At 39.7% G+C, this 27,516-nt stretch overlaps 1 protein-coding gene and 3 long non-coding RNA genes across 5 annotated transcripts in view; 2 read left to right on the forward strand and 2 right to left on the reverse strand.

Moving 5' to 3' along the window:
• LOC127468266 (uncharacterized) overlaps window positions 1–9,907 on the forward strand; it is a 51,673-nt gene extending 41,766 nt beyond the window's left edge. The window contains exon 3 of the long non-coding RNA XR_007903517.1: window positions 9,791–9,907. This is a non-coding gene — a long non-coding RNA (uncharacterized LOC127468266). The remainder of the gene's footprint in view (window positions 1–9,790) is intronic.
• Window positions 1,442–11,236, reverse strand: LOC127468265 (uncharacterized). Its single transcript, XR_007903516.1, has 3 exons — window positions 9,806–11,236; window positions 6,858–7,088; window positions 1,442–6,746 (listed from the first exon to the last, which is right to left on the reverse strand). It is a non-coding gene; the product is annotated as an uncharacterized LOC127468265 (long non-coding RNA).
• Window positions 11,237–12,196: 960 nt separating this feature from the next.
• FXR1 (FMR1 autosomal homolog 1) overlaps window positions 12,197–27,516 on the forward strand; it is a 32,109-nt gene continuing 16,789 nt past the window's right edge. The window contains exons 1-4 of one of the 2 annotated variants that reach the window (XM_051781498.1): window positions 12,197–12,341; window positions 21,780–21,832; window positions 24,322–24,415; window positions 25,454–25,525. In XM_051781498.1, coding sequence (XP_051637458.1) covers window positions 12,291–12,341; window positions 21,780–21,832; window positions 24,322–24,415; window positions 25,454–25,525 — 270 coding nt within the window. In that variant the 5' untranslated portion in view covers window positions 12,197–12,290. The remainder of the gene's footprint in view (window positions 12,342–21,779; window positions 21,833–24,321; window positions 24,416–25,453; window positions 25,526–27,516) is intronic. The other variant, XM_051781497.1, reaches the window with a different exon arrangement.
• Window positions 14,981–20,748, reverse strand: LOC127468412 (uncharacterized). The gene is made up of 3 exons (XR_007903561.1): window positions 20,502–20,748; window positions 16,195–16,233; window positions 14,981–15,056 (listed from the first exon to the last, which is right to left on the reverse strand). It is a non-coding gene; the product is annotated as an uncharacterized LOC127468412 (long non-coding RNA).

A 27,516-nucleotide genomic window follows, 5' to 3' on the forward strand; every position in this document is an offset into this window, starting at 1 on the left:
TGCTTTGAACTTAAGAGCTCAAACCTGGGAGGAGAAAAAAAAAATCAGCATTTTCTACTGAAAGCAACTGTTATCTTTGAAACTTGAACAAGCTGCACCAATAACACTCTCAGCTGAACACGCAGATTCTTAGTTTGGTTTTGCTGATAACTAAAAATTAACAATTCAACATAAGCCTTAATATAGGCATCTTTCTGTCTGGCACCTGCAAGATTTTTCTCCCGTAGTTTCTCTCTCTTAATGCTGCAACATCAGTAATAGCAACAACTGATTCAGCAACGTATACCTTGAACTTCTCTTAAAAGGTTACATGTCAAAATGTCACCAGACTGTGTTAGCAGTGTTCAGAAAATGGAGAGTATCAAAGTAAGATTGGGAATTTGGTTTATGGTATTTCTACTCTGATAAGTGGATAGGCAGATATATGGGGGTTTTTTTTTGGTAAAAAAGCTAACACTTTCTTTATATTCAATCTTATCTGCTGCCTTCTAACTGCATTTTACTCTGTCTAATTTCTCCAGACCCAACCAGGTGAGAGAGTGAGAGAGCAATTTTTTCCACTTTTTTTGTCCTGTCAACAGCATTATTTACTGCACATCATGTAATTACATGTACACAAATGTATTGAATGAAGCTGGATAGATCATACAAGTTGAAATTTGAAAGACAGAGGCCTTGACTAACTGGAAGTAAAAGCATAAAATATGGATGCATATGATGAAACACTGCAAACACAAGCTCTAACTACAGTTTCAACTCCAAGGTTATGGAATCAGGTCTTAGATTGCAAGTTTTCTAAACCCGGTGGCATAAAAAACCTATCCCTTGCTTTTAAACAGATTGAATTTTGTGCAGAATCATTGACAGACAGTGGTAATACATCTACTCTGCAGAGAATAATATGTAGAAAATCAAGTATGAAGTCTAATCTCATTATCAAAAAGAAGACAAAGCTTTGATGTCAACAGGAGTCCTTCTGTGGACTTTGATATAGAATTAATTTCTGTAATCTTAATTATTTTGCCTCTGTCTTACTAACTATATGGCACCACGAAATAGTGTTTCCCTTGGAGAGAGCAAATAGTTTGGGGATTTTCTTTTCTTTCTTTTTCAATTTTGTTTTGGTTTCAGTGGGAGTATTTGTTGTTGGCTGAGTTGCAGAGAAAGAAGTTAAGTGCCTCTGTCCTGAGGGACAGGAGAGTATGTGTGTGTCTTGTAAGAGAGATGCTGGTGGCATATTGGCCTCGTGATGGATGCGCAGAACTGAAGAGTGATAATTCATTCGAAATCCCCACTTGTAATATTTTGATGTATTATGACAATATAATCTTGTGTGTTAATAACAGATTATAATATGTATATTTATGGGGCAGTATTTAGCCAGATGACATTTGCTTATGTAAATTCTACTACCTATGTTTGGAACTGATAGTGGCTGTTATTTAATAGTGCTCCAAAAAGCATGCTGTAGCTTCAGACTAAGGTGAGAATGTGGATTTAGAGGACTCTCTCCATGTTTATTTATTTCCTACTCACTCCCTCTTCTAGAGGATTTCTAGACAAATATATTGCATCCAAGAACTCCAGTGTTCTAATTTGGTGATAATAATTTCATTTAGTTGTGTGCCCCTTTTTACAGTCTCGATTTAATGTACCATTTTCTTCTGCCACACAGAACAGGGATGAGTGAGCAAGAACCAAAACTTTTCTGAAAACAGAAAGAAAAGCTTTATTATATGAAGCTTAAACAGAAAAGCAAGAGTGACAGGATTTCCATACAACTGAAAGATTATCTTCTTTAAATGTGTAACTCATGTTTGCTCTTTATGGGTAGATTGTTAGACTGTATGTTCAGTTCTCTCAAGAGGCATTTAGGACTTCAAATACAGTAATAAATTAATTTGCAAGATAGAGACAATAATGAAAGATTCGATTTCAAACCAGCGACGTGAAACTTTTGTGGAATTCTCAAACACTAAAAAGCAGAAATGACAGCCTTATTTACTGGCATAAATGAACCCACCAATGAAATAAAATACAAGATTGACAGCATTAGGAAGAGCAGCTCCTTTTTTTTTTAATCTACAAAGAGATGTGACTTACAACAGTGTTATTGCCAGCTTTCCTCCACCTCACTTGGCCACCCCACTCCCCCGAGAGGCCAATGACAACAAAGCGAGGGCAGATTAGAGACCTGGTGTATGCAGGCCTTGCTTTTCCTGAGATAACTGAGGTTACTCTGGGCAGCAGGGAGGTGATGAGCTGACACCCATCGTCTCAGAAAGGAAACCATTAGTTTACTCAGAGGCCAGTACAGAGCCACCAGATGGGAACAGTTTTCTGTCACTGTCTATCAAGGCTGGAGCACAGCTCTCCAGCCTTCTGTGACATCAATTTTATGCTGAGAGCACAGCAGTCTCAAAAAACACTGAAGAGCCATTTACTTGTAAAGTATAAGAAACATCTGTCAGTGGCTAAAAGTGTTAAAGAAATGCTTAACTGTACATTGAGTTGGCAGATTCTTAGGCTCAGACTACAGGAAAAACATTAGCAGTGAAAGTCCACAAGATTTATCCTAATTTATCAGATTACTTCCTCAGAAAGTCTCCTTTTGAACTGCTCTTCAACAGAAGAACAAATGTGTAGACTTCAATGCTTAATAAAGCTAAAAGCTTCTCCCTGGGGTAATTGAAATTTTTCTATCAAAGGGTAGATAGACCTGGTTGCAGCTGCAACAAAGAAGAAACATATAAAGCCAAGTGGAAAGCAGTTAGATAGCATTGGAGGTGTAGGACCATTGAACATGGTCTTGCTAATTGGAATCTATAGCACAGGACATTCAACTACATGCTGGGCAAATGACCCTGAAAGTTTCAAGTCTATCTAGTATAAAAAAAAAAGTTCAGATGTAAAAATAATCATAGGAATGATGGATTCTGTATCCTTGAATGGGCATAACCAACCAGAGATCTGGGTAACTGGCAAATTTCTTTTTTAAATAAGGCCCTTTGAGTCCCATATATGCATCTACTTTCACAAGCATTTCAAAACCCATCTTCTAATAATTTCACACAGAGCTTTCAGAGCCGCAATGTTCAAAAGAATGAAAGTAATGAAACACAGCAAAGTTTTACATTTTTATTTCTGTACTTTGGGAAAATTCCTATTGAAGACAGAAGGCAGTTCAAATTGGAATTGCTTTACTGCCAACAAAAATGTGTGACTCTTGATCTAATGAAAAATTAGAGAGATTGAAAAGCAGAAGTAGACTTAGGAAGGATTTCAGCTACAGCAGGATGCAGCCCTTATTGCATTTGTAGTTCAAACTGTGATCTCTAAGGAGATCTAAATTGCTCCAGAGTGTGGAATTTAGGGTATTTGACACTTTATTTTCTCAGAGGAGCAAGTATGGGGAGCTAAGACATCAGGTTTTATTGTCATGCATTTAGAAAGAATATTTTATTTTAATCTGAAATAAAATGTTGTTTAATGATGAAAATGTTAAAGTCCTAAAATCCTTGTCATGTGAATTAAAAGTTGTTCAAAATGGTTCCACAAAATGGAAATTGTGAAATTTTTTTTTAAGTTTCCAATCCTGTAAACTGATTTGGATAAGCACACTTTTATTTCATACAGAAAAGGCTGTTGTGTTTGTGATTGTTACCGGTATGCATGGGCTCACTGGCTCAAAATCTAAACAGTAGTTCCCACATGCTCTGTATCTTCGTGAACACTAAAGTATTTCTGGGAAGTGAAACAGTGGCAACAGAAAAAGTTGGAGTTACACCTTTACTTCACATTGTGCTAACACAAAAAGATGTCAGAAGAAGGGACCTACAAACACTGTGTCTCTGCTTGTTTGGTGTCCCCCAGAGGCAAAGGACCCTACTGAAACAAGGGGTATCTTAGCTTGGGTGCAGTGGCTGTGCTGCTTCCCATGCAAATCCTGCCTCATGCAGAGCTTATTCCAGTATCTTGATGTGATGTAGCATTGACTGTGTGGTACAGACATGCTCACACAGTCCAGACAGTAAAAGAATTGCAATCAAATTCCTGTTCCAGGATGGCAAAAAAAAAAAAAAAATTAACTTTGGATCCCAAATACCAGGAAACATTATTTAAGAGATAAATTAGTCTATATTGTTGATGTCTTCAACCATCTCTTCTTCCATTCCTTTTTAGTGAGAAAAAGCATGTGAATATCACAGGTGACCATCATGTATTTTCATGTATTCCCCAGAACTGTTTTCTCTCTTGCTTTTCATCATTTAGCACTTATTTTATCTATCTTCCTCTCTTACCTCATCTTTTTCATTCATCAAATCTTTCTTTATCAAGGCCTAAATTTTTAACTGCCGTTTGAACTTTTCTTTCTCCTGTTGTTCTTTTCCCACTTGACTTTCCTCTTGTTATCATTTGTCTCCTCCTTGTTCCTATTTCTTTTCCTGCATATTTCATCCATTTGCACCAAGCCTCCTCAGCCCCTCCTTTTGACAGCTCTAATGTAGCTGATTTCTGGCAATTAGTCACTTCTTTACCATTGTCTAAAGAAGCATTTTAAACCTTGAACAGAGGGGTTCCTTTCCAAAGTACCAAGTCATTCCATCAGGAAAAGTCCAGGGCTGGAGATATAACACCCCTGTGACAGGACAGAACAAGCAGGCATGCAAGGTTGTGGAAGGAGCAGGTTAAAGCAATCTCAGCTCTTAGGGCTCAGATGATGAGTCTTATGGCAACAAATCACTGATGAAATCACATGCTGCAGTGTCTAACATGCCAGCAGCCTACAGTATTTGGCATCAGGGGATCAAACAACCGAAAAAAAGGAAGTGGAATCATGCCAAAGACATGACGTCCTGAGCAGTCGTGCAAGAATGTTACTGATTAGACCAAAAGGATGGTCAGTTTTGGTGCATTTATCAGAACTGTCTATTTTATCACCAAAGTAGCTTAATGAGCTCCCTTTTTCATCTCAACAGACTGGCAGCCTGGGAAAATGCTATGCTATTAATAGAACGGTATTTTTAGAAAGATGGAAAAAAGAAAAAGGCAAGAGTCCAGATTTTATTCCCCCCTCTACAATGGCATCTGTGATACAGCTGGAACACACGTACCAGAGGAAGGTCACCTCAGTTGAGAGAGCAATCACAAAACCCACAGGAAACATGTTTGAGCTTCTCAGTAACTCATTTCACTGGAATACTGGCTGTGCTATATTGGCTCATCGTACCCAACAGCAGAGCTGGGTTTGAAGGAATGTAGATTTGTATGAGTTACTAACTACATCTTGAAATCATCAAAATATGAATGTTTAATCCCATAATCTGAGTATTAGTATTTAAATCAGTGCCTATAAGGTTCCCCTGATTTTTTGAAGGAGTTGAATGCAATCCATTTTGGGAGAAACCGATGTTGAGATCCCGCCATTGACATATCAACATTCTTAGTACTTTGTCTAAATAAAATGCTTTTCTTTGCTCCCAGGGCACTAGGAGTCTGTATTTATCTGCAATTTCTGTATATATACACATAATAAGAATACATACAACAAATACATATATATGTAATTTATATATACATATAATATATATCTGTTGCTCTAGGGGTGGGACTTTTCAGAGAAACCAGAAAATACATGTACACAGAATGCTTTACATTATTGTTCTGCCAAGAAATTTGAAGAAAACTTTCTTCTCAACTCCTTCCTTTCTTGAAGAGTACAGATTAAGCAAACTATTTAAAGACATTCTTATATTCCTTCAAGTCAGATGCTAAATAAAACTCTTACCTAAGTAATTTGCTGTACTGGGGCCCTCAAAAAGTAAAGTATGGCAAGACAGAAACCTGCTTTTGGAACTCTTGACAGCAGAGTGCCTTGAGCTGACAACTGATCTCTTTTTGAAATGAATTATTTTGTGCTTTAGATTATATCAGGTAATCCTTTAGGAACACAAATGAACTTTTCAGTTTGTTTGCTTAGAGTCTCACCCAGATGAATTGCTAACTTCCTGCACCTGTGAGTTCCCTCCTCGCTCTTCCATACTGCATTTCTTCATTTGGATTGGTGTGCATCCCTCTGCTACTCCTGATACACCTTTGTTTAAGTGTTAGTTTCATGTTTTGATGTCTTGTGGCACTAAATTCCTCTAGCTCTGATCATGTATTTACGGTAGCAACGTGCCCACTGTCCACTCTCTCTCGCAAATTTTGCTCAGGACTTCATTACCTTTCTTTAACAGTAGGCCCTGATTTCAAGAAATGAATACTAATGCTCAGAACCAGCTATTAAACATGCACATTTTGATGATTGCAGGAGGTATCTAGTAACTCATATCACATACATCTACATTAGCTTGAAATCCTGCACTGGTCCAGTCCAACACTAGAATTGCAGATATCTCTGTACATGATGCTGACACTAAAAGTTGGTCCAAAAGTTTCAAGTCAAAATAAAGGTACCCTGAGAATCAATAAAGGACCAAAATTGGATCAGCAACAAATTAAAACACTACTTTCCTTTCCTGTTTTCCACTGAAAATATTCAGAAGACAGAAATTATTAATTTGGGTTTGTGTGGGTAACAAGAGTGATAGGAAGGATATAATTCTTAACACTTGGAGGTGAGAACTTTTAGGTTTGCCCATCTAAAGCTAATTGTATGGCAGGTTTCCACATACCATTACATCACCATGACTGCAGACTCACCACTGAGATCCCTCTGGTGCTCCATGCACTTCTCATCCTGGCTTGGAACAAAGTCAAGCACAAGGTTAGATTTTTGAGATCAGCTGCATCCACACCAGCATTCAAAAGAGGTAGATGTAAAGTGATAATGAATATTAGCAAACCAAGCCAACCTCATGAAAAGTTGGACTGTGAATGGATGAGTTTCCGCCCATTGCATAAAGTCCATTAACCAGCAGCATTCTCGTCGGAGTTCATTAAAATTTCAGAGAAGTGATTTTGCAGTTTCTTCCTGGTGCCAGGATGAATGCTGAGTTTACAGCAGGCACTGTCTAGTGCTTCTTGTTGCTCTTAGAATGACACCAAACTTTTCATTTTATTTTGCTTATTTTCCTGTGCTGCTACTGACAGAAATGGGAAGACCAGTCAAGCAAAGGTAAGACAGAAGTTCATTCGGTGTGAAAAAACAAGGTTCATATGTTGTCATTGAGCATGAAATTACTTTCACATAGTAGTTTGTTGCCTGGATGTATATTTTTGTTTTGCTGAATATGTACATTATCTTGTGGACTTTGAACAAATGAAACCTGAATGATATTGCTCATCATTACTTCAGCAAAAATACAGACTGTAGTCAAAACCAATTTTCTTTTTATATCTTTTCTTGGTGTCTTCCTTATATAATTTAATTAGCTCAGTGACTTTTTCTTTTTTAGACTGCAGTAACAGGAAGTAGAAAATAATAGTAAACACCTACTGCATTCTGTGGATTCTTAACACTTAACACTTCCAAACTTAGGAGGTTTTTAACCCTATAACTTCAAATCATTTTAAGTTCATTGTGTCTAAACAGACCAATGTGAGTGCTATCAGCTGTAATACACAAAAAATAAATTAGCTCCTAAGATTTTTCCCTTTCAACATAGGTGCAAATAACTACAAAAGTTCATTTACAATCAGAGGAACTCTTATGATTTATTAGTTCTCTGATTTCCTTACCAGACAGAGGGTTTGAAACTGCACTACACAAAGATGTTTTTACATACTCTCACTTAGCAACACCTTTTGTGGGTCCTATTTTCAGAAGCAGTGTCTGCTTACAGTACTTGCAGATGTGGCTGGGCATGGAATATGTGGTTCAGTGAACCTCCAGACAAATATTCATTCATTGGTAAAGGTCAGGAATGCAACTGTGAAAGGCTGATGAAAAATGGGATGAAAAATTGTAGAGATTCTTCTTTAGCTCAATATTCTAGTAGTGCAAAAATCACAATGAAGGACAGACCAAAACAAAACACAAGATTTTCTATAGGAGTTTTCTTTCCATTTTTACAACAAACTACAGGCTCTTTACATGGCCCAACAGGACAATTGGTATCAAGGCCATGTGTCTTGCTATCAGTGTTGTACACTGGATATACTGGAGGTGATTTTACGAGTTTCATAAACTTCCTTCTCCCACCCAAGTACAACTTGTGGAACAAAGAAAACATGCATGGAAATGAGTAAACTCTATACACCTGGAAACTGGCAATTTTTCAAAAGAACTTCTCCAAGACTTTTTCTGAATTGTAATGTAGTTTTGTCATTTCATAAGACATGAGGCCAATATGATCTTATCTCATAGTATCTTTCAAATATCCATCTGTGTTGCTTGTCTCCACTGAGAATTAGGGATGCACAGCAATTTACAGAACTTCTTAGTGCTGCCTGTTGCCCAAGCTCTTGTTAAGGCTGGAAGTCTCTGTGTGGATGTCTCTCACAGGTATCAGCCTTCTGCCAAAATTTCAGAATGAGCAAAGGAACCAAAATGGTTTTCACCCACTTAAAGGCAAAACTAGATTAATTTTTTATGCTTACTTTATTTTTTTATGGCATAAGTTGCTAAGTGTGTCAGCATTTCCCGTCACTGAATGGAATGTAAGACCCAGGTTGTTACATTGTGTTTGTAAGTAAAGGCGTAACTCTGAATTTATTTGACTTTGATTTTTGTGTATTTTTTTTTTCACAAAATGTGCTAAGAAAGGCTGTTTCTGCATTTTCATTTTACTGAAAGGTAGAATATATGCTCAGTAAAACACAGCAATGGCCCTTGTTTTGGCACCAGAAAAGGCACTAAACTTAATTGGCAGCAAAGTAACTAATAGTTTAAAACTACAACATTTTTTTCAAACAGAAACTCTCAGCCTACTAGTAGTGTAAGCGGGCTATCAATTTCTGCAACTTTTCATAACTAAATATAATCTTATTTTAAGAGATAACTATTCCAAGCAGTTATCTTGTTCATTTCATAGTTGTCCAAGTCCCTGCAAATGGGCAAAATTTGTCAGCTTTTGGGTGAGGTGAACATTTAGCAGAGTGTGATGTCAGAAGGTCCCAGAATGACAATTCCATTCCGACTCTCAGTTACACAGCTGAATTCCATGAATTCATTTGTGTATGAACTGGAGCAAACTCAATATTGATTTCCAAGTTGCTAGTGATAGGAATCTAGAGGCCTTTATATTTTTTTGTTCTACCTGGGTACTTGTAGATTGTAGAAAAAAATAATTCTTTCAATGTATTAAAACTCTGCTATGATAGTTTTACAGTGAGTTACATTTTCAATCCTTTGTTTTATGGCTTTTTCCTGAACACTCTCCAGCATATCCACATACTTCTTGAATTTTAGACAGGGCATTTGGAAGGATGGGAGTATGAGCTGGTTGTTTATTTGCAGAGGTCAATACTTTCAAAGTTTTCTATCTTGAAAATATGGTTTATATTGCTCATGATATGTCACTATCATAAATGCTTTTTTCACCCTAAAAGTAGGCAGGCTTTATTAACTTTCATTAATTAATTTTGAAGGGCTGTTCCTGAAACTTCCTCAACCTCCCATTCTAAAGTCCCACTTCCAAGTTTATTAATGGTCAGTCTATACCTATTTGGGAGTCTTTTTACTAGTCACGTTTTCAGTCTTTTATAGCCTCAGTCTCTCACTGATCATTATCCCCTTTGTGTGCCTTGATGTATTTGAAGACAACAATCTTAATCCCTCCATGTTTAATCCTCCACCCTTCACTTTGCTCACTCAAATAAGCAAACCTTTTTCTGCTTTTTCCAGCCAACAAAAGGATACCGAATCCTACTATTTCCTGTTTACTGTCCTGCTGGCACGTTCAAGCTTGCTGTCCCTCCTGAGCTGTGGAAGTTTCAACAGAGGACAGAGAGTAGTTCAACCAGATTTACCCAGAGCATCTCCCCGACCAGAACGGCTCTAGGAAATGGAGGTGGCAGTTTCCCATGTTGCAAAATGAAACAAAAAAATTAGTCACCTTACCACGTCTTGCGAAAAAGTTTTAAGTAGCTACTATCAGAGTTCCTGATGATGAATAAAGATCCTCCCTTTTCTTATTTCATTAAAAACTTAGAGTAATTCAATTTAGTAGTTACTTCTAATTTAAATTAAGAGAAAATTAAACTTAGAACAGATTGATCCTCTACATTCTGGCTGATGTGATGTAAACTATTGTGGACAACCTACTAACAGGCCTCTTCTACCCCCATTTCACCCAGATATAGCAATGGCCTCAATATTAACATGTAAACAACCCTGCCACTTAACCACTATCATCCACGCTCTTCCAGAAAAACAAATTTTATCAGGCAAATTCAGATGCAGATTGCACTGGCTCACGCCAGTTCTCCTTATCATTAATGACCAGAACTGTCCACCAGTTCTGCAAATGTGGACCCAGGCACCTCATGCAGTTCTGGAGTGATTGCTTTTATCTGTGTCCTGTTTTCACTCCTGAGGACAGCAACAGCTCATATGTAGTTTATTTATGCTTTTTTTCTTTTTAAACCCCAGACACCGTTTTTTAGCAGTTGACATTGAAACTCTGTGTCTTGGTAGCTAAATAAGTGAACCTCAGGCTATTCAGTCTTAGAGTGATGAAAATTTCTGGTGTAGAATTTTTGTCAGCACAACTGTTTGCTTCATATTATCAGGTTCCATACTTATCCTGGGAAGTCCTGAGTGACCTCTGCCAACAGGAAAGGGAGCACCTACCATATTGAAGAAGGGCTCTCTTCTCCATGCATGGCCTAGGCACCATGGACAGAATAAACTGTGGGTAATTTATAAAGATTTAAACAATATTTAGAAAAATATGTACCCTCCAACAGTCACATGGAATAAATATTATTCAGGAATGAGAATATTCATGGGCACAACATGGGAAAAAAATTCCATGATGTTGGTTGAACATGTATTTTCCACATCAGAATCATAGAAATGTTAAGGTTGGAAAAGACCTCTGGAATCATTAGGTCCAACCCAGTGCTGTGCTGTTCACCACTAAACCACATCCCCAAGTGTCACAGCCACACATTCTTTGACCATTTTGAGCATTTGTGCCTCCCTATTCACTAGCCAGATTTCTCAACACTTTTGGGCCTGTATTACCCGAAATTCTCCCCCCTCTGACAGACATGGTTACAGCTAGCACAAAAGCTACAGTGGGAGAATAACACGGAGAAAGTAAAAATTAAAACCTTTGATGGGTAAAATATTATCATGTATCCCTGGTCATTCGGGGCTGATGTCCAACTGGAAAGATCAGCAGAAAGGGCATTTGAAAGTGCCATTATTGAAATGGCCTTCAACTGAGATGGGAGATTCAGATCAGATATTAGAAAAAAACCACCGTTTGGGTGGTCAGCATTGGAATGGGTTGCCCAGGGAGGTGATGGAATCTCCCTCCCTGGAGGTGTTTAAGAGGCATCTGGATCTGCTGCTGGGTGATGTGGTTCAGTGGTTTAGGGGTTACAACAGCAGTGCTGGGTTGGTGGTTGGACTTGACGGTCTTAAAGAACTCTTCCCACCTTGATGATTCCATGATTCTGTATTTAAACCTATTGCAAAAACATATGCATTTTGGCAAAGGCCCAGGCTGTTCATCAGGCTCTGCATGACTAAGCTTATGTGAGCATCCAGCTCAGAGCACAGTTCGCGTCCGAGTGTGTTGCGAGGGCCATCGACCGGCACAGGCATTTCATATCTTTTATTTTTCCTGGGGAAGGCAGGCAGGCAGGACAGCCCACACCGCGTGCGAGCAGGGCGGGGCAGGGCAGGGCAGGGCCGGCAGCCCCGGGGGCTCCGGCACAGGGACGTCGGGCACCATCTGGGCACGCCCGGCGCCGGAGGCAGCTTGGGAGCCGAAGGCGTCCCCTCAGGCCCGGCCCTTTGAACGGCCGTTCGTTAAACAAGAGCAGCCCCGCTCCGCATTGTCCGCGCAGCGCCGGCCGCCGCCGCCGCCCCCCTCACGCGGCCGCTCCCGCGGGGGCTCCCGCGCTCTCCCCTCAGCGCCGGCGGGCGGGGAGGTAACGGCGGGGAGCCCTTCCCGGGAACCCTTTCCCGCAGGGAACGCCCCGCTCCGCCGGCAGCCGGGAGCCCTTCCCGGGAGCCCGTCCCGCAGGACCCGCCCCGCTGAGGCGCGGGAGGAGCGGGAGGAGCCGGGGGACGGCCCCGGCGGGCTGGGGGCGGAGGGGGCGGGCGGCGCTCGCTCCCCCCGCGGTGACAGTTTCTAGAAGCTCGTCCCGGCGTCCTTTGCGGCCCCAACATGGAGGAGCTGACGGTGGAAGTGCGCGGCTCCAACGGGGCCTTCTACAAGGTACCGGCGGCGGGGGCGGCGCGGGGGGCTCCGCGCCCGGCGGGGCCGGGGCCGAGGGGCCGCGGGGGAGGGCGCGGGCAGCGGGGAAGGTGCGGGGGGCGCGGGGCCGGGGGCGGCGGGGATGGAGCGGGGCGGCGGCGGGGGGCGGCGGTGACGAGGCTGGCGAGGGCTGCGCTCAGGGGAGGGTCGTGTGGTGGGAAGGCAGAGCCGCCGGCGGGGCCGGGGGGGAGCAGATGTGCGGCGGGGGGGATTCCCCGGGCCTTCATTTTGGGGAGGGTGGGTGGGCGTGTGGGTGGGGTGGGGGGGGTTGGTTTTTCGAGATGTAGGGGCTTTTGGGTGGGATGGACGGTAATAATGATTTTTAAAATATTTATAATTTTTTTTGAGATTTCGAGTTTATTTATGCCATCAGAAATCTTCCTTCACCATCACCCTCCGTGGAATGTCAGGATGGTACAGGATCAATGCAGAATACTCTCAGCTGTTGCCTGTCAGTCATTTTCCCTTAAGCCTGGCTTCAGATGTTTAAGAATCCCAGCTCTTTTTATGGCAATAGCCTCCTGTCTTCCTTTCGAGAAGGGCTGATTCCAGCCGGTATTGTGAGCACGCAGCGTGGCTGTGTTCTGGGAGGATTTAATCTCAGGACTCCCTTTAGCTATTGTGCCCAACCACATGCACAGCCAGTGTTGCACTGGGGGGCGTGGGGTTGTCCTTTTTCTTGTTTTCCCCCCTCTGAATTTCCTGTGTGCAGCTGTGGATTTGGCTTGGAAGTCATGTGGTAATTGTACAGTATGTGCAGGCAGTTGGTTTTAAGGGATTGCAACCAGCTGACTTCAGGAGTTAGTTTTTTCAACTGGCCATGACAAATGGGAGATACTCTTATGGGAAAAGAATGCAGCAGGGTAACCTGCATCCCCTTGGTAGGGAACCCTCTGAAATTTTTTACTAAAATCAGTAGATAATACATTTTCTAAATCAGATATGTTTTTTGTCAAACTCAAAGTAACACGATGCTCCTAAATATATTTAATTTTTTTCACCCGCCCCGCTGCCCCTTAGGAAGTCCAGAATTTGGAAACGCTCTTCTTAGCTTTCCATTTTCTACCTTGTGATCTTGGACGAGTTTATGAACCATGGATTAGTTGTTTCTTCTGCTTAAGAGGAATATGAGACTTGCGGGAGTATGAGCAGGTGTGCTGAATTCTTTGACTGAAGGGGTTTGTGTGCACGGAATTTATTACAATAAGCCTGATGTAAAATCTACAACAATGACGTCTCTTCCTAAGTCAGTGAGAATTGTCAGACTTGAATTAGCACCATCGTGTGTTTTAGCCATATGAACACTAACTAACAAAAGCAGAAGTTTTAATTAAAAATGGCAGAATGGCTTTGAGATCAATGAAATGAGGATTAAGTCCAGTGGTGGCATCTTCATGGTGGATGAAGGCAGGTTAGAGTGATTGGATGTGCCATGATCAAAGCCTCAATTCAGTCATCCACTGTCAATGTGGAGGGGAAAAAAGCCCACAAAATCCAAAAAACACAAACCAAATAGACCAAAGAAACACAATTTTAAAAGATTATTCTTATGAACTACATGCAGTGAAATGTGTCAGTGACTCCATTTTGTGAGTCTTTACACTTGAAGTAGGCAGAGATTCTGCAGTATTTTGGAACTAGGTAACAGTCCTAGACAGTTGCTGTTTAAAGTTCCTGAAGCAAAGGAGCGAGGTGTGTCAGTCACATTTAGGAAGCATTGATCATACTGTGTGCAAGATAATGAGAAGAGACTCATGTTGTCTGAGCCACATGACGTTGTATGGATGGTGGCAAAAGTTTTCTGAAGAGAAAAGCAGAATTTATAAGATGGGATGAAATTTGAGGTTTGCCCTTTGAACAGTCTGAATTCAGTCATTAGCACAACATACCTCCAGGTACATGAGATGAGAAAGGTTGCACTATGCCAACAGAGATAAAAACCAAAATAATTATGTAAACAGTAACATGAGAGTTTGGGGTTTTTTAATGGGTTGTTACTATGGTCTGCAACTTGGCTGTAGTAGAACACATGTAGTGTTTAAATCTGTTGGAGCATTATAGTGGGTTTTCAATACTTAATAGAGGTACGACCATGGTAAATTATACTCTACATAGATTCTTTTGTTCCTCTAATAATTGCTCTTCAGTTTTAAGGGGGAATTCTTTGTACCTATTGGAAGAACATATATTGTATGTATGCATTATGAACACACGTTAGATATGGGTACGCTATGGTTGCTATAAATTACTACAGAAAATTAGGTTCTTTATTAAAATACATGAAAACTAAAAATACTTTTCATGATGCAAGAATCAGTGGACAGCAGCTGTGGTTATGGTAGATCCCAAGGTACCCTTTTAAGTTTTTGTACATGAGAAAGCATAATTGTGATCTAATTTTAAACTCCTGTTTCTAAATAACCAAACTAATTTATCCTTTCTTTTTTTTGTTGTTGCTTTACATAATTGATATAATCTGGAGAACAGGACAGCATTTACCTTGTGTCTTATCCCAAGTTCTCAACCACTACACAGCAGAGCCAGTGTTCAGCCACTTCCTACAGTTCAGAAGACTTTGAGTGTATCATAATATTGAGCATCCATTGTCTTTGGAGAACAGATGGCACTGATGGGACTTGAAGTAGTGATGGACTTGGGAAAAATGAGGAGGTTGTGCTATGGAACAGAGGGGAGAACAGACAGGGTTGCTGAAGTCTCCTAGTTAAGGGGTTGCATATGTTTGAGGTGCAGTGAAGGCGTTCTGAGAGCAGAACAGTTGATGGGTTTTAGGTGAGGGCTAGATGGCAGGTTAGTTTTTGTCTTTGGGATGTTAGAGTAGACTTTTTTCATATGTGAAATGGCCAAAAATATCTGGATTTCTTTGGCCTGTGTATGAGTCAAAGAGAGTGGAAGCTGAATGCTCCCAGCCTCCTCTTGGCCTGACTGCAGCATTGGCAGGATGATGTCTCTGTGTCATTAAGATCATGAAGTAGTTCACAGACTCACAGAGGGTTGAGGCTGGCAGAGACTGTGGGAATTCATCTGCTCCACACCCCTGCTCAAGCAAGGCCACCTAGAGCCAGTTGCCCATGTCCAGGTAGCTTTTGAATATCGCAGAGGATGGAGAGTTTACAACCTCCCAAACAACCTGTCCTTCTGCTCAGTCACTCTCATGGTAAAAAAAAAAAGAGTTTCCTAACATTCATACAGAAATTTCTGTGTTCCAGTTTGTGCCCACTGCCTCTGGACCTGCCAGTTATAAAGGGCTCTTGGAAGAGCAAGGCTAAAGCTTCTGTTTTACACAATATCTCCATCAGCCTGTGTGTGCTCACTTGTATGCAAATCAGAGCCCTGGGGCTGCACTTTATTCATGAGGACGGATGTCAGCTGCTGTGAAATAGGTTGGGCCTTACAGTAAGATCCAAGGTACATCCATTGAACACCAAATCACTTCCTCTACTTAAGTCTTTCAGTAGCATCTGAATAACTCTGAAAGATCCCTTGCTTTCTTCCTTGTAGGGACTTGAATGTGCTAGAACATGGTGCTACACGCTCTTCTATTCTTTCAGTTCTACAGTAGTAGCTATTTGGAATATGTAAGGGCATAGAATAAATAAAAACATGAATGGAACTCAGCCTTTAATTTACAGGTTCTGAAGTGCTTCCTTGTTGTTCTATTCCTGTTTCAAGAGGAGCAGTTGTTCTGCTAATAGGACTAAGCAAGGTGCTGGTAGCAGGAGTTGGCACTGGCCTCAAGGTTGAGACTAGCCAAAATATGACTAAGGGGAAAAAGTGATGAATGAGAAGTACACACCATTTCTCCACATGTAGAGTCAAAGCATGATGAGCAATTCTGTGGGGAAAGAGTTTATGCATCAATAAAAATATAATTATTTTTTAAATTTTTCTTACAGTTTTTAATTAGTGGCTTTGAAAACAACTTGAGTCATTTTGAGTGGCTTTTAGCTTGATGGCTGTTAAACTAGGAACTTGTCATTAGGAGTGTAGCTTACACAGTTATTCACACAAGAGTACTGTACCAGGGAACTTAGTAACTTGAATGACCTTTGGCTTTTTCTTTGAAGGTCTCAACTGTGTTATAATGGTCAGCATTTTTAATTACATCTAGCCCTATATCTGTATGTGTGGGAAATTTCAGACATTTTAAAGGTGCTGGTGGTCTCTTGAAAGTTGTGTAGAGTCCTGCAAGAAGTAGCTGTAGTCATTGTTGCTTTTAACAAGCCATTTGCTTGAGCCTTTTAGGGAGATGCCAGAGGCAGTGCTTATTGATTGCTGAGGTACCTGATCAGTGGAGGGTGTCTTCTGGAAGTTTTGCCCTTTGGGAATATGCTTATGAAGAAAGCAGTATAAGCAATGAGTCATTTAGACTTCCATGAATAAGCCTAAACCAGGGGTTTCAGTGCTGAGGTTCTTGCATAACTGTCAGAAGGATCCTTGAATTTACATGTTGTAATAATTGTGATTATGAATGGAAATAAGTAGTAATGTCATAAATGAAACTAAAATGGATATGATAGTATTTTTCTTACCTAATGCCTGTTTGTAATGTTTGTGTTTTGCAGCAAACTACAGCTGCTTGCTTTTATCAATTCCTTGTATAAGCAGGTGCAGCTAATCACTCCTAATGAAAATAATACTTCACCAAGTTCATTCTTTCCTGTCAAGTGATTTGATTATTTACAAGTTTCTTGCATTTGCTTTGATTTATTTTCTTTTTTTTTCCTTGGGGGCTCAGCATGAGATACATGAAATAATTATTACTGAGTGATGTATTTCATTATTTCATGAAACAGTTGAGTATCAGTGTTAGAAATATGAAAGATTCTTGCATCTGAAAAGAAGGGAAAGGCTTGGTAACTGATATAGGCTGCTTGACCTTTATGTCACTGGTTCAGAAGCAGTCCATGGTACCAGATGCCCAAGTGTTTGCTGTTTGGAATTGAGTCAGCAGTGGGTAAAGTGATATTAATATGGTTTTTAGTGTGCAGGTATGTGGGACTCAAAAGCCAGCACAGTGGTTGTTCCTGAAAAGAAAGTTTGCAGCTAAACTAACAGCACCTCATTTTTAGATTCAACCACCCTACTTGGGGGTCAGATAAACTAAAGAAAGCAGGATGCAGAGGGAACTTGGATTGCATCTGCCTGTTTTACACATTTTGTGACTTTGTCTGGAACTGGATTTAAAAACAAGTTGTGTGTGTGTATATATATGTGTGTGTGTATATATATATATATACACACAGACACAGAGACATACAGTTCACTGTAAGGGCACTTCAGTAAGTCTTGATCCGTTTATGTTATCAGCAGATCCTAATCCTAAATCCATGAGCAAAATGCAGGTAAAAGGGAAAGAGTGTGTCTGTTATGAGATGAAGACTCAGCTGTAGTGATTTTGGTGGCAGATGATCCGTTCTCAGTTCCCTGCCCCGTTCACCCGGCCCTCAGTCCGGCCCTGTGTGAGATTTGCCTGGTCTCTGATCCCGTCCTTTCCAGGTGCTGGTGTTGGGAGCCCGGCTCCTGCCAAGTGAGTGGCAGAGACAGGTCTGAACCCAAGTGCCTGTGGAGCCAACAGGACATTAATAGCTGGAGTACAGTACAGTCTCCTGCCTCCTGAGTGAGCAGGGCATACATGGACTGCCAGAGATCCTGCTCCCAGTGCTCGGAATGACTGACACTAATATCTGCACGGGCCAAATCAGGGGTTTGGCAAGATGAAGTCATGCCAGTTTTTCTTCCTTTCTTGCCCTCCACAGTTTTGTAAGGTGGTGTAAAACACACACAAAGGTTATGTGTAAGCTTGCTTGCTAATAGTACAATTCCTCACTATGTGTTTTGATGCCACTGTGTTTATTGATTGTGTGTTTGGTGGCCTGTTGTTAGCTCTGCCTCATTCCTCTGTTTAGAATGAAGATACATGGAGTGATATGTTAGGAACATAGGACTCTTCAAACTTAGATGCTGGCATTATCTGTCTTAGGCAACACTGCTAAATTAAATTTCAGTAATGGAGCACCTTGTTCATTTGAGCAGAGGTTAAGGTGGTGCATCATTACTTAATTTAGTAGAGAATGTTTTTGATACAGTATCAGACATGAGTAGTGCAAATCTATTTATATAGGATACCTCACTGATAAAGAACTCCTTCAAAACTCCCTAGTTGAAAAGCAGGATATTTACTTCTCTGTTTTATGTGCATCACACCCTTTCTGAAGAAATCCTTGTGAATTTATGGCATTTACTCTTAACTTTTGATGTAAAAACATCTGGTTTGTATTGTGAAATATCTTAATGTCATGGGTTTTTTTGTAAAACCTTTTTTTTTAAATTAAATAATCCTAGGCTCTTGGAACACTTCTTTTAAAACTACACTGAATCTCATCCCAAGATGCATGAAATCTATTTCTCTTTTTTATCTTGAAGTTGTAAGTGACAGCTGATAATGTGTATAGTCAGGATTGTAGGTAGAAAAGAATGTACAGGAATTTTTACTTTAAGCAAATGTTCTGATGATCCTTTTGGCATCCTTCTTGGCCATAATGGAATAATTTCATAGAAAGCTGTATTTAAAACCTGTGTTGAATTCTCATTATTTCTAGTTACAAATGAATCATACAGTCTGTAATACCTCAGAGGCCGCTCTGCTTCAGTTCCTGTAAATGTGATCTCATCCCCACAGCTGTAGCAAAATTGTTAAGAATTTCTTGGGATTTTTGACATTTATGTTACTCCTTCACTGTTAGTCCTGTGTTCATCTGATCAGATTTTTTTCAGGCGTCACAACAATATAATTATTTAATGATTATGTAATTTTATTTAATACTTTACACATGTGCATTTGTGACCTGAGGTGCATACTTCATAAATGCTACACTTGATTTTGAGTATTTCTCATATGTAAATACTAGGGAGTGAAAGAGTTTGGGAATGCCAGCTGAAAAAGCTGTTCAGGTAATTCCAAGGCAGTTCCTGCCCACGTGTCTGCCATGAGTCTGCATTATATTCTCCTGTGGGAGGGGAGAGCAGCGCACGGAAAGACTTCCCTCTGTGAAGGGCTTCCTGAAACCCACATGGGCTTGTAAAATGCACAGACTCTTTGCTGGAATTTCTACTTTAGATTTTGTTAAAAAGTACCCAGTGCTCCTGTTTATGCAGTTGATGTTTGTGCAGTGTCAGCTGCTGGTCTGCTGAGAGCCATATCTCTGCATTGCTGTTCCACTTCGGCTCTGGCGTTCTTCAGTGGGGCTGAGCTTGTAAGGTGACTGTGAATACTGAACCTGTTTGTGCCTTACACAGGAAAGCCACATTTCACCTGGCAATGGGCTCATTGTCTGAAATAGTTTGATTAGTTTTTTGCACTTCTTTTGTGTTATTAATGAAATCTGTAGATAGTGGATTCAGGACTTCCTAAACTCTACAGAGCATTAAGTTCTGAATGTTTTTCAGATGTTTTATGGTACCTAATTGATTTTGAAGTTGTGTTTTTTAACAAAGGAAAGAACTGAATTCAGATCTGCAGAATAAATTTTTAGCTACTATAGGCTTACCTTAGAAACTAAATACATATTGAGTACTGTGAGAACACAAAGTAACATAAATAAGAGATCAGGTTCAGCTATGAATTAAAGCAGCATAAAGAGGCAAAGACAACTTTGAATCACAGTCTCTTGGAATGCAGATAAATGGCTACTAATCTCTCTCTGTAAATACTGCTTTCTGTTGATAAGTTGTCATGTAGTGGAATGCTAGGCAGCCTGATGTTTGTTTGCAGTGCTGTGACTTGGGTTTTTTTCCCCTGAATAGAGTTTGGATGAATTGTAGTAGAATAACTGTTATTTCCTGCACTTTATGCCGTGTTAATTTGTCCCCATGTGGAGGCTTGTTTAAAGGGGACATTTGGTAGCATAAATTTGGTAAAGTTCTGCTTTTCCTCTGTTGCTGGCTTACACACATTTTGGGCAGTAAAATTTTGTGTGCTCTTTGCATCCTTAAACAGACAGAGCTCTGTATTCCCATCCAGTTCACCTGTCCAGAGACTCCCTGAAACTGAAAGTCCCTGATTATGGCTGTATTTTATTATCAACTGTTTCAGTTACTTACCTTTCGAAGGAGATTTTGCCTTCCTTCCCTTGCACTGTCAGGATGGCCTTTGAGAGGGTTTATTTTATTAGGAGCACTCTGGGTGGTTGAGCAGGATGATTTCTGGTGACCTGCTTTGTTCAGGGTTAGCAGTGTGCTTTCTGCTAGAGCCAGTCTTTTGTGTTGCTGACAGATGGGTTTGAGGGAAGCTCAGGGGGCAGAAAAGCAGGTTTTGAGCAAAAGCCTTCACAGCATTGCCCGAGCAGAGCCCAGGTAAAAGGAGATTTGTTTTTATAGGCCCTTTGCAGCCCAGCTGTCAGTGTGGGCTCCTTTACTGTCCGTCATTACATGGGGGGATCTCCTGTGTCAAAATTTATCTTTCCCTGAGCTGACACATAATACCTCTGTGGGCTGGTTGCTCCCTGCACAGCTGATATGTTCTTCGTCCTCCTCAGCTGGCAGTTTCTTAAGTGGATATAATCCATTCAGCAGATTTCCTGGAACTTCTCTTAACATAGCTGTACAACTCTCTTACTCCTTTAAAACTGCAGGGTCCTGCTTGACCACCTCTGCTTGGGCAAATACCAGGCTGTAGCAAAAGCAGGAGTAGTGTTCTTTTATCATTTTTTTAATTATTATTTTTTTCATCATGCCTGCCTGCCTTAATCAAGAAATTAGGAACTTAATTTTACGTTTTTGACATAACCAGTGCCCCCTAAATATAAGCACAAAAGACTGAAATACTGTATTCTGTTTTCCTGAGAGGTCCTACAGGCATTTGGCCTCATACAGTTCCCAATTTAGTACCTGAAAGATGATACCATAACTAGCTCTGTGGCAGCCTCAATTGCCAAATTTGATCCAAACTTGCTGCGATAGTGTTCTGAGGGACAGTTGTTTGGGATTCAGTTTTGTGTTGAGAAGAACACCTATGAAGCAAATAGTGCTGTGCACAGCTTTTTGACTAACTCCCCTTGCCTGGTTTTGTCTCGTTGTGTTCCTGTAAAAACACCTGTGCACACCTGTGGATAAAACAGAACTTCTTATGGTGAGTTCAGTTGTAAATGTGCTGGTCAGATTTGAGCAGTCATTGGAAGCAATCCCTGCGCTCTCTACGTCTTGGAACAGCCTGCTAAGGATATCAGCAACCCTGTGGAACAGTGGGACTGTGTCTTGAATCTTTCCTAAATTGGAACCTTGCTGTTAGTGATGGTCTTGGCTCACTTTCAGGCTGCATTGAAATTGCTGCCTTACATTGATTTCATATGCATTCTTCTAACAAACATGTTTTTGTTTTAGGGATTTATCAAAGATGTTCATGAGGACTCCCTCACAGTTGTATTTGAAAACAAGTAAGTATTTTATTTTAAAAATAATTTGAAAACTAGATTGTTATTTCAGTTTTGTGCTTTTGCTGTTGGTTTTTTGTTTGATTGTTTTTCCATTATGAAGAAGTAGATTTCGTTAGAAAGGTGTAGTTCTAGAAGGACAGGCTCATTGTTCTGTTCAGCTTCCATGAACTGACTTCTTGAATCTCTGTATCAGAATTCAGCTCATCATTCAGTTACACAGTCCTGTCCATTCTCTGGTATCTTTAGTGATGCCCAAAGATGTGACAGCCAGATTTAATTAAAATAAGAACGAGTGGTGCAGGTTTGATACTCTCACACGAAAGCAGATGAAAAACACTAAAGTACTTAAATAAGCAATTCTGTGTATGTCTGATCTGAGGAATAATGATCAGTGTTCTCCACCAGAGAAAAACAGAAATGTCCTTATGGTGATTCTTTTTTAACTATTAGGAAAATAAATACATTTGTATATCCAGTCAAAAGACCAATTGCTTTTGAGTAGAAAAAGCGTGCAAATCTGGAAGTAAATCTTGAAAAAGAATTATCCATGAGACCCTCTTCATTTAACATATAAACACAGTGGTGCTGCTGGGGACTTGTAGGGGCAAGCCAAGGATAATCCATGGGATGATAAAGTACAAATGCGTACCTGTTGTTCAGTGTTCAGACTGATAACACCATGGATTACCTGGGAGATTCCAGTGCTAATTCAAAATATTTTGTGAGCTACATCTTCTTTCCTGTTTCCCTTCCAGTTACTAGGTGGAGATCCTATAAAATGTGTCGGCTTTTGATGTAAAAATTGTTACTAAATTCTGCCAGCTCTAACCTGTAGATTAGTCTTTGGGCCTTTCTTCAAGAGAGATTGCTGATAATAAAGGTAATGCTAGGGAGTGTGCAAGTATGTCTTTATAAACAATGTTTATAATCCTGATTACATAATCCCAGGGTGTGGGATGTCTATATGTCTGTGTATGCATATATACATGTGTGTAAAAAGAAATCCTAGGGGGGGAAAAAGTAATCCTGGGGTTTACTCTGTGAAGTCCAATCTTTGTTTCCTTTTAACCTGTTTTCTAGTCCTTCTTTTATGAAAAGAGTTGGAAGATGACTTGGCAACTGTAATTTGTACTAGCACTGAGGTGGTTATGGAAGCTGTTACCATCTCCTGGGTTTTCATGCTCCACCACAAAACCCAACAAATGAAGAGAATTTGGGTCCTTTGTCCTATCCATGGTCTGAGGAGATGTGACAAATCTTCAATTTCATATTCAACATCCATATTACTTTTTAAAGAAAAACAATTACTTTGCTTTCAAAGTATTTACTTTCGTGTCAGAAACCAGATAAACTAAAGGAAGTGCCAGTGGTTCACAACAGGGGTGTAATTGTTAGCAAACACATTTCTGCTATTTAGTATCCATGTTATCCATGTGTTTTACAGAAGGTCTGGCAGCAGCAGCTATGTTCCAAAAAGGATGGGCTACAACGTATGTAGGGTGTTCTGTTGCCTAAAAGTAGGTCTGATGAGGAAGTGTGTACACAGTTCTAGTCACTTTACTCTGTAATGTGAACCTGGTCAGTTCTTATGCTTTTTACTGAGCTCGTAAGAGCTTTAGTAGAAGAGAAGTTGGCAAGAGTGTCCTGTCCTCTCACTGTTGTGATAGTGATCATCACTAACTAAATAAACACATCTATTCTGCAATAGGCAGTCTAAACCATCACTTGCATTTTCTGCCGTTGTTATCCAGCCCTTATCTACAATTATTGTAAGGTTCCCAAAGTTAGGTGTACTAGCACAGACTGCTAACAATGAGTTTGTGGCCACAGCAATACTTAATTAAGAGACATTTTTGGAGAGTAAGAAAGCAAAGAACGAATGCAGCAGTTTCAGGAACTCGAAACTTTTATTACTGTATAAGATAGAAAATTGGATCTTGAGGTGCAGTTTCATAGAGGCTCATTGGAGTTTGAAGTAGCCAAAGCCTTCCTTCTTGGAAGAAAGGCTTCTCTGTTGTAAGAAGCAAGGACCTCCTTTTTTTTTAATTCGTGCCTTGGAACTTAGGTGTCAGTTCTGTCAGGTTGTCTTAGTAGGTAGTTTGTAGCCATTCACAAGTAATTTCTTAAAACATCTTCTTTTGCATTTCACCAGTGAGATGCTCCAATTTTGGACTCAGAAAGTCTTGCCATCAAAATTTCAGCTCATATTCTGAGAACTGAGCCTTCTGTGCACTTTTCCACTGTGGACTTCCTCCACTGCCAGGGAGGGGAAGGAAAAACCCAAAGCATGAGATTAGCAACTGTTACTTTCGCAGCAAGGGCAATTTAATTGCAAGTGGGGTTTTTGTCAGCCCCCTTCACCATTTCTCTGAAATAGAATGCAATTTAAATAACATTTGTATGGAAAAAATGAGTTAAAACTCAGAGTTCTAAAATTAAAATGAAGAAAACAGTAGAAAAATAATATTTAATACCTCTTCAACTTTCAGTTGGCAACCAGAGCGCCAGGTGCCCTTTAATGAAGTCAGATTACCACCACCCCCTGACATCAAGAAAGAAATTGGTGAAGGAGATGAGGTGGAGGTGAGTGTATCCTCATGACCTGTCCTGAGTTGTAACTGGTTGTCCATTCAAGGCAATGGGATGATTGTAAGTGCCTGACCAAGGTGAGGGTGTGAAATGGAGCACGTCTCTAGAAGTGATTTATTAGAATTTTAGTGAAGCTGTGACATTTCAGTTTTTCCACAAAACTACCAGTGGAAGCTTTTCAAAGTCTAAAAAGAACTGAGAAGGTTTTAATTCTGGAACTAAAACTAGGCAGTTTTCATTTTTGACCTCGTATGGAAGTGTTGGAAATGTTTTGATAAAAAGGTGTAATAAAGCTCCTCCATTAAAAGAGTTTTAACCTAGTTGAAGTATCTGTTACAATCTGATAGGGAATTGTGTGAATTACACTGTTCCTGCAGAGAAACAGTGTTAATTAGAAGTGATGTATTAAACCAAGAAATCAAAAGGTGCGTATTCTCTTTGCAGCTCATTGCAGTATTTATTTGCTATTGTAAAATTTGTTTAGTCTACTTGCAAATGACTTTAACCTGTCAGAAGTGTATAAGGAGTAAATAAAACTTGCAGAAAATGAGGAAAGTGAGTTTCAAGAGCTGTCTATTCTGTATTTGATCTTACATTAATTTGGTAGCATTTGTTTAATATGGAATTTGTAGGCATGTGATGACTTGCTTCATTTCACTAGTCCTTGATATATCAAGTAAGCCAAGGACAAAACAGAAATCTGAATTATGGACTTATTCTGTGTGTGAACTTCCAATGGGAATACAATGTTTGAATTTACTGAGGAATTGCCCATGAAGAGGTGTTTAGCCAAGATTTTATCTCCCTTTAGAAATTTCTATTGAATTGTCAGTAATATATGCAAAGGAAATCTGTTCACAGTCCTTGGAGTGCAAGAAGCATGTGACTGGATAATTTACACAAAAATTACTTCTGTGTAGAATAGTATTCCATTTTAATGAAAATCAGAAAAATTCTCACTTTGTTATACATGCAGGTAAGTGAATTATGTTTGTATGCACTTTCAGTGTTTCTTACAACTTTCATTTTCAGGTTTATTCCAGGGCAAATGACCAAGAACCTTGTGGCTGGTGGCTGGCAAAAGTTCGAATGATGAAAGGAGAGGTAAAGGATTATTTTAAAACCTATTGATTTCATGGCGTCACATTAAATACAGTAAATAGAAGGTTATTTGTCATGAAAAAACCCCTCTAAATAAAGTACTGCAAATACAAAAACATGACAAAAGAGAGTTGAGAGCACTTTGAAATGACCCATGTTGCATTGTACTGCAGAGAGTTGTGTCCTTACAGCAGAGTAGTTTAATTGCTTGGAGAATTGTGACTTAAAACAAACCTGCTTTGTGAATTGAACTTGGTGCTAAAAATTAAGTCAAACACCTGTGGTTAAAATCTGTTTATACTCCATAAGTTAAGCATGCTGTAGCTATTGCTGTGTGTTGCCGTGGGTTGTTTTTTGTGTGTGTGTTTTTACTGAGTGTAGTGAAAGGACCCTGGTTGTTTTATTTTTACCTATGTCAAGTTTATTTTACTGTAAATAAATGGTTAGTTGCAACTGCCTAGTAACTTGCAGATCCAGACACTGCAGTGTATAGAACTGTGTCAGTATTTGACATGGTCAAATAAAAAAGCTGTATTTTGTGATATGACAAGAGAATTTAACTTCGTAATAGGAAGGGTCCTGTGTTTCGATACTTCTACTGTATCCAGTTCCTAAAACCAAAGGAAACGATACTCAGAAAAAATAATTGCCCAATTTCTAATACTGTTTAAAAACTGTTAACAAATAGCAACTTCTGTTGAGCTCTGTAAGGACAAATGGTGGTACATGGATATCAAAGGAAGATTCTGTGTCTTGATCCTTGTGGATAAGCAGCATGTTCAGAAAACAAGATAAAAGGAGGCAAGGTGATTCAAATGATAGTTTATCTCTTGGGACTCATATGCCTTTCTTACATGTCACAGAAATGTGAAATTTTGCTATCAGTTACCTTGCTGTGCTGCTTATTTTCAGAAAAAGTCATGAAAGCAATTCTTTTAATTCTGATTTTAATTTCATTTTTATCCAATTCTTAAACCCTCAGATGGCTAGTGTCTTTATATAGGATTGTCAAATTAATTATTTTATGGAATTGTCCCCCAAAAGAACCTCACAGCTCAGCTTCTTTGCACAGTCTTTGCCATGGTTCCACATTCAGATTTCTTCCTCTAAGTATAAATGTGAAATTTAGAAACAACCCATGTGTCTAATGGTAGTTTGCTTTGTGATTGTTCTGACATTCAGAATTGTCTTTAACTATAGGATTTAAGTTTTTAGAGTGTATAGTGATAGATCTCTTAAATTTAGTTGTCTGTTGAGTGTTTTATTGTCATTATCATTTCTTGGTTTTTTATGTTTCAAAGCAGCCTTATGTGATTAGGATGATTCTTAAGCTAAAAAAACCTTGAAACTGGAAAATAGCATGTGGAAAAGTGTCACAATCATTGTGTTTACTTTTTCTGGATACTTGAGTTAGTTGTGTGTTTTGACTAAAACAGATACAAAAACAGTTTTGAGAGAGGAAGAGAATGTACTGCTGCACTCCTAAGTTGCATACAGGTGGAAGGGAGGGGAGGAGAAGGCTGCATCCCTGGCACAGAGTTAGGCTTCAGGGATACTGTGCACAAGCTTCTCTATACTTGCATGTGTTGGGTGGAAGCGTAGGAGTAGATTATTGGTAACTGTTAAATCTTCTTAGTTCTCTTGCCTTCCTAAATTTGGCATAGTATGTGTCAAAAAGAGATGTAATTTTTGTTTGCCTTTTGATCTTACATGATTCACAGGTAATTTGCCAATTGAATCAGTAGATTTGTCTTGCTTGTTTGTTTTAAATTGTTACAGAGTAGATATTTCTGTGAAGGAAGTTTCTCTGTTAGGTATTACTCAGAATTACAGTTCCAGTAAACATTTTGAATTTTGGAACTTCAACTGAACTAATGATGGTATTTGAAAGAGGGATGGATATGGGAAAATGAATCCAATATGCTGCTGTGGGGAACTGAAGGTTTGCTGATAACAGTGCTCTGACTTCACTGAGGAGCCAGAGAGGTACTGAA

Source organism: Manacus candei, unplaced genomic scaffold, assembly GCF_025592945.1.
Source record: "Manacus candei isolate 608988 ecotype Guabito, Panama unplaced genomic scaffold, ASM2559294v1 h1tg000015l, whole genome shotgun sequence".
NCBI lineage: Eukaryota > Metazoa > Chordata > Aves > Passeriformes > Pipridae > Manacus > Manacus candei.